Here is a 6,858-nt window from a genome sequence, read left to right on the forward strand (position 1 = left end):
TCCTAAAGCTCTATTTATAGACTAGCCTAATCTCAATAGGCAGTTACTCTTTGTACACCACTTACAAAAAATTTGAATTTCTTGTAGCTGTTCCCATACTTCTTGCTTGCTGTTAATTTCAAAATTTAAATAAATAACTAACTATCAAATGATCTAACTTAATTTAAAATAAATATAAATATTATATATAGGAATATTACCAAACAACTAATTATTTATTTTTATAATTTTCTTATGAAAATAATATTTTGTCTAACAATTATGTATTACGATTTATTTGAATAAATGAGTAATTTATTTTATTTAAATAAAAAACTAACTTATCTATTCTTAAATCTGAATAATTAAATTCATAAAATAAGTATAAATAAATTAAACAAATAGTCGGAATAGGAAGGTTTAAGAGCCGAGACATAAAGGAAAGTGCATTTGAAGCGGTGAGAGGGTGAGAGATGGGTCAGGCATTTCGTCGAGCATCTGGAAGAATACGAGCTTCCTCCGAAGCAGATATTCCCAAACCTAAGAAGGTCGTCGATCCACCGCCGCCACGGAAGGTGGATGTTTCCAAGGTCACCGCACAACCACAGGACACACTAAACGCGGGTAAGTTACTTGAAAGATTTGCGGTTCCCAGAAATTTAGCTCCTTTAGTTTTGTTTCTTTCTTAGAAACCATACAAGGTGCTCTGTATTCAGCAGTTATTATTTTTTTTACCTTTTTTCTTTTTAATTGTGGATTTTGACTCTGCGAACTGTGAATTTGTGATCCCTAAATGGTGTTGTTTGATGCCATTGGTGGTGGTTGTGTTCGTTTAAGATGGTGGCTCTAAAGTTAACTTGGAGAATGTTCTGGAAGAAAGAGATCCAAAATACGATGCCATGCTTGGTCAAATGCTTGGTAGAATTACTGCAAAACCTGGGGGGAAATCCGAAATGGGTGAGGTCAGTTTCTTTTCCATTTTAATTCTATGCAAAACTTGTTAATACTGTTTCATCATCAACAATGGAATTAACATTGCGTATGATACAGAAATACAAAATTAAGAGTATAAATAGGAATAGCTTCATTGTGATTGGTTTATTAGTGAATTGTTATCATTGAATCTTGATTCATTGATTCTTCTCTATGAACTGTTACTCAGTTCTCCCTATTGAGCTTGGGTTCATTCTTACTCTTGACATAATCAGATTCTTGTTTGTTTGAGTCTTCATTTGAATCTACCAAGTTTGTTAAGGCACTTAGTATTCTAAAATTTACTGAGTTCATAGTGAATAACACAGCTTGAATGGTCTAAGTATTGCTCATTACTGCAAAATTTATTGTGTGGCAGCCTCGTCATGCTGATGATAATGTTTTTACAGGCATTTGTGGTAGAGAAATCTAAGAGGCCTATGCCAAAGTTGCGAGATACAAAACCGGATTCTGGTAGGTATGAAGAAAGGCCTGTTTCTACAGGCAATTTGAATGTGGCTCAGTTGCGCCATATCTTCCTCTTGCATGAGGGCAGGGATGAAGATCACAGAGGACCAATGGACGTCCACAAGATTGCTGAAAAGTTCCGGATTGAAGCCGTGCAGATTCAGAGGATCTTACAGTTCCTGTCACTCCCTCCGGAAAATAGCAACCAAGAAAAAAACAAATCATCAAGATAAAGCTCTACAGGCATAGCTAACAGGTTTGTTTGACAGGGGATAGCTTTGAGTACATTTGTGGGACGATGAGTTTCAATAAGGGTTTGGTATGACCAACAATGTGTCTTTGTTCTTTCTTCTATGCTACCAAGTTTAAGTGGCAACATTTTTTCATTCAAAGCTCTAAACAGCAGCAGCTTAAGCTATCTTACTCTGTAAGATACTGTACTTGTAATGTAATTTCTTATAGGAGAGTTACCTGAAATATATGGTTAGATTTCTTTCTTTTTACTCACAGTAAGGATAATTAGTAGCTTAATCTATAAAACACAGTACGCAAAATAATCAGCATAGCTGAGGGTCTCAAACTCGAAACGATAACTAGTGCTTCAATTTACCTCTTCAAATTCAAATCTAATGTAACACAAGATAGGTTTTGTATCATATTGTAAATTTACATTTGCAATTCAAGAAAAACATTAGTTAGAACAACCACACCTCCTGCAGGCAAGGCTATATAATTCAGTTCCCAAAAAGAAAAAGGTAAACACGTATTGATGTATGCTAAGATCCTCCTTCATCCTAAGTTCCCTCCATCTAAAGGAACATTACTCTTATGAACTACCGGTGTAACCAAAATCAATTAGGTCATCCCTCGTGCTTTCTTCCTATTCTATGAGGGAATCAACCTCATATTTCAAAAATGAATGGGTAATCAAATAAAAAATAAAAAAAAAAAGTGTGGAAATTCAAGTTGAAAGGGACTCTAGCCAATCAGAAGTCAACTCATATGCAACAAATGTTACAGCCCCGGCTGGTGCGGCTTTAACGGTTGACGGTAGTATCCCCTTGTATAGACCGGCCCAACCTTCCGACCGTATTATCCGGCTCAAGGCATCAGACATATTCCTGTATGTATGAAGCTCAACTCTTGCTCCATATCTTGGATGCCTCTGAAGCCCCTCAATCTGTAGCAGAGTAAAATTAATAATTACATCGACATGACGGATGCAACAACAAAACATTTAGCTTTCTAATTTCTTCAATATCCTTTACACGTTTCAGAACGACACAAAGCTTGCATATGCACCAGTGGTTATCACAAGTTAATATTCTAAAATTTAATTATTTTGAAGTAATGATAACAGAAGTAATAATTGAAATGGGCAGAGGTTTTACCTGAAACCTTTTCTTGACTACATCAAGTGGATGACAGACAAGTTTTGCACATGTTCCAGCTGCCAACCCACAAACGAAGAGTTCGAAGCTAGACAGGTTACCTCCTGTGGTGGTATTGGAATATCTATGGTTCCAAGCCTACAATTTCATACAATGCCTAATAAATTAATAATCAGAACCAATGGATGCAGGTCATAATTATGTCAACTATTAAGTAAGAAATTTTAAATATGGCAACTGAAATTTACCATGGCCCAACGCTTAAATGTATCATAGGTGCCAAATTGTAGGCCTGCATAAGGTATAATCTCAACTAGCGTCGGTGACAATCCAGCATACAAGCCTTTGTATCCCCGAGTCTGGACGATATCAAGATATGCTGACCTCATGTTTGGATACACCTGATGGTTTGGCAAGATATTAGCAAGCAATTGCAATGTGAAATAATTTCAAAAGGGCCAAAACAACATCGGAGATCAGTAAATCAGAACAAAGCAGAGAAGAAGAGCATAAACAGCATATTCATGTTAACAGAAAATTAAATTCACAGGAAGGGATAAATAAAGTTCAAAAAATCATTAATGAAGGCTTTGGCTTCGCCCAATGCAACAAAACAGGATATAAGATGACAAACTAAATTTGGCAGTATAACTATAATTAGACAAGAAGGAATGGGGAACCAATGGGGAGAAGCCAAAAGCCCACTCTTTGCAACGGGCAAAAAGAACAAACAAAATAGAACAATGCCAACTTAAAATTTTCAAGCATATCATGGTAAGGAAAAATGCATATCAGCTGGCAGCAGGTGTTCAAAAACAAGACCAGTTATTTGATTCACTAGCCTTCAAAGCACTTAAACATTACACAGGTTAACTTTGAAGTTGCATTATAACCTTGTTTCCTATACCTTTGGCTCCCCCTGAGAAGCTAATATGGTTCGGAGAAGATCAAACGGGTAAGACCCTATTGTAGCTGCACATCCAGCTAATGCCCCACTGACATAGGACAGATAAGGGCTCAAACTACTGTGATCCTCTGCAGCCAACAGAAAAGAAACCAATGAACAATATAGACCAAGAATTGGATAGGGTATGAGATATTTCCTGACAAGTAATTGCATCCCTAAAACATACACCATGCATGGGCATAGATTTTTCTTGCATACATACACACATTAACCGACAACATCCTCCGACTCAATAAAGCCTCACACAGAGTACATTTGGTAAAATCAAATCCAGCGACATATCCGCAAGAGTTTCAACAGTTCATGAAACAATAATTTAGAAGTTGTATAAGTGATCATGACATGATAACTGATAAAACACCGCCTAAGTCTTCAAAGAAATACTTTGCTAATAAAGCGAGTATATTGCAACACTGAGTAATAAAGTAAAATACCTGACTTGGAAGAACCAGAGGCAAGAGTTTTCAACTTGTGTAAAACTGTAAACTGTATAGCTGTATATGGCATAACCATAAGCAATGCCGGTACATTCCCCCGCCAAAAACCCTGTAAATTTGTCATAGAAACTTATGCTGATAAGTGATAACTTACAAAAGAAAATGCACTTGAACAGAATTGGATAAACTGTGCGCTATTGTTTAGACCTGAAAACCTTCTTCTCTGAAAATATCTTTAGATGCTTGAAATATACCAGTGTATTTTGATGGTGCAGCAAAATCCTTGCGTAGTAAAGCCCATGAAGATGTGGGCTCTAGTTGAACCTATCATTGCCAATGAATATGAATATTGAATAAAACATCATTGTTAGAGGGAAATAAAATAAACTTGAAAGGAGGCAACGACAAAAGAATAAACTACCTGGAACCTAATCTTAATAACATCGAGGGGAGAGGTTACTGTCCTTGAAATTCCACCGGAAATTGCCCCAGCAGAGGAATCAATAATGGCACGCTTCAATTGACTATGCTCCTCCATTGCCACAAACACCTTCCCTCTCCCTTCCTTCTAAGACTACACTATAACCTGCAATGTGCATAAACCCTATTAAACGAAACTTGCATAGCCCATAGCCATATACGACATTGTTCAATGCTTGATGTAACGAAAAGAGAAGCAAATCCACGATTCTTCGTTAGCTGAAAACCCTTCAAATTAGGGGTTCCTTTCAATTTTAATGAAAAGGGCAAAATCGGAACGGTAAAAAATTCAAGCTTTAGGATCGGCGGTAACGTACCTGCAGAGGAAGATGAAGAAGGTGGGCAATCAAGAAGAGAACCCACATTACGGAGAGAGAGAGAGAGAGAGAGAGAGAGAGATTGCAGAAAGGGTTTTATAATTAAATTAATTAATTAATTAAAAAATTTGCCGCCTTATTTGATTGAGATTTCTTTTGTGGCTATGTAGTGTACTTTCACAACTAAAACGAGAGATTTTAGCTTCACAATTTTTATTTTTATAATATATACTTTTAGCATTTAAGATTGAACATTGATGTGCCTCTTTGCTAAGAGCTCGCGAGCTTATAAGGAAGGATTTTTTTTGGTGACTTTATAAGGAAGGATTTTTTTTTAGTTATCTTTTTTTTAAGATTTTATAAAAAAATAAAAGTACCAAAGATAGGAGACTCGAATTCGCAACCTCTTAATTGAGTATGGGGAGACTATGTCATTTGAGCTATTACTCATTGGTAAGTAAAAGTAATTTTATATTTAAATATCTCGTGAAAAATATATTTTTATCTATTAATTATGTTTGGGTATAATAATATAAAAGTACTTTTTTGTTTATTTATTATACGAAAAATATATTTTTTTAAAAAATAAGTTATTCATGAATATATTTATTTTATATAAAATAATTTTATATATTTTTTGTTATTTATACTTTATATTATAATATAAAAAAAAGCTTGGCAATAAGCATTCAAGCATTATCATATAAAAAACTCGGCATCCAATCTCATAAACACTAGTGAGTTATAACCAAACATTTTTATAAAAGCTCAATTTATCTACACAATTACACAAATTAAGTTTAGGAGCTATGATCCAATAACTATAAGGCTCAGTCTGGAAACAGATTAATTAAGTTATTTTTGAAAAATATAGTTTAAATAATAAATGATTATATTAAAAATAATTTATAAATAAGTTATTTTGTATTTGAGTTTTTAGTTTTGAAAGTGTTTATTTTATAAAAATGTGATAAAAAATAGTAGTATTATATGAAGAGTTATTTTTTTTAACTTCTTTATAAGTTTCTAAATAACTTCTTAAAAAGCTGCAATTTGGTTTTGAAAATTACACTAGACATTAATACTACTATTTTTCATAAATCAAAAACTCAAAAAAGTTACTTTTGAAGCTTTCCAAACGGGCCTAATTCGACAGTTGTGTTTGTTTTGAGATACTGGAACAGAGACTGGAAGACTGAGACTCAATATCATGTTTGTTGGCTCAGAGATTGGTACTAAAATTTCTGTCTCTGTCCCCAAAATTTTAATATTTCAAGACCTCCAAAAAGTGGAAACATAGAGGACTAAAATTTTTAGAGATAAAAACTGAAATTTTAATAACATTTTATACTTAAAATACCCTCATTTTAATTAATTAATTAATTTTAATTTTACATTTTATGCAAATTAAATTAGAGCTTTATTATTGTTTCAATTTCTTTCTCCCATTTTACACCATATAGAATAATAAAATTTATTTTAGTCTCTATTTCTCAGTTTTAATCTTTAAATCTCTGTCTCTACACCAAAAACTACCTTAAACACCTATAATTCGAAAGGCTAATTTAAAACACATTAGAATAATCAAGAAGCACTACGCAACTCTCTTAATTAATGCTATCACTTATAAAACAATACCTGCTGGAGTGAATACATCTGTGATCCCAGCTGAAGAGATTTCATGGATCTTCTGTTAGTGTTTTTTGCAGTGTTCCACGCATTTGTATTCATCAAGAGCCGACGAATAACTTCTTTTTTGAGAGCATATGAATTAGGGACAAAAACAATACTAACATTAAACAATCTATTAAATAAAAAAATTCACAAAGTATTTATATTTAATAAAA

At 33.7% G+C, this 6,858-nt stretch overlaps 2 protein-coding genes across 2 annotated transcripts; one reads left to right on the forward strand and one right to left on the reverse strand.

The window, feature by feature from the left end:
- On the forward strand, positions 374-1,922 carry LOC107638527. The gene is made up of 3 exons (XM_016341852.2): positions 374-603; positions 817-941; positions 1,362-1,922. The coding sequence occupies exons 1-3, from the start codon at positions 453-455 to the stop codon at positions 1,650-1,652; spliced, it is 567 nt and encodes a 188-aa protein (XP_016197338.1). The 5' UTR covers positions 374-452; the 3' UTR covers positions 1,653-1,922.
- LOC107638520 (mitochondrial thiamine pyrophosphate carrier) lies at positions 2,064-5,157 on the reverse strand. Its single transcript, XM_016341840.2, has 8 exons — positions 5,012-5,157; positions 4,636-4,800; positions 4,422-4,538; positions 4,212-4,323; positions 3,718-3,845; positions 3,059-3,211; positions 2,811-2,948; positions 2,064-2,599 (listed from the first exon to the last, which is right to left on the reverse strand). The coding sequence occupies exons 2-8, from the start codon at positions 4,750-4,752 to the stop codon at positions 2,381-2,383; spliced, it is 984 nt and encodes a 327-aa protein (XP_016197326.1). The 5' UTR covers positions 4,753-4,800; positions 5,012-5,157; the 3' UTR covers positions 2,064-2,380.

The sequence above is a fragment of the Arachis ipaensis genome, chromosome B01, assembly GCF_000816755.2.
Source record: "Arachis ipaensis cultivar K30076 chromosome B01, Araip1.1, whole genome shotgun sequence".
Classification (NCBI taxonomy): Eukaryota; Viridiplantae; Streptophyta; class Magnoliopsida; order Fabales; family Fabaceae; genus Arachis; species Arachis ipaensis.

Bases quoted from the DNA above. Each gene is read 5' to 3' on its own strand.
- LOC107638527 (XM_016341852.2), top strand. From the start codon at position 453: ATGGGTCAGGCATTTCGTCGAGCATCTGGAAGAATACGAGCTTCCTCC. The intron at 604-816 runs GTAAGTTACTTG...TGTTCGTTTAAG, and splicing joins ACAGGACACACTAAACGCGG to ATGGTGGCTCTAAAGTTAAC. The intron at 942-1,361 runs GTCAGTTTCTTT...ATGTTTTTACAG, and splicing joins GGAAATCCGAAATGGGTGAG to GCATTTGTGGTAGAGAAATC.
- LOC107638520 (XM_016341840.2), bottom strand. From the start codon at position 4,752: ATGGAGGAGCATAGTCAATTGAAGCGTGCCATTATTGATTCCTCTGCT. The intron at 4,324-4,421 runs GTCTAAACAATA...ACAAATTTACAG, and splicing joins TCAGAGAAGAAGGTTTTCAG to GGTTTTTGGCGGGGGAATGT. The intron at 2,949-3,058 runs GTAAATTTCAGT...ATGAAATTGTAG, and splicing joins CATTTAAGCGTTGGGCCATG to GCTTGGAACCATAGATATTC.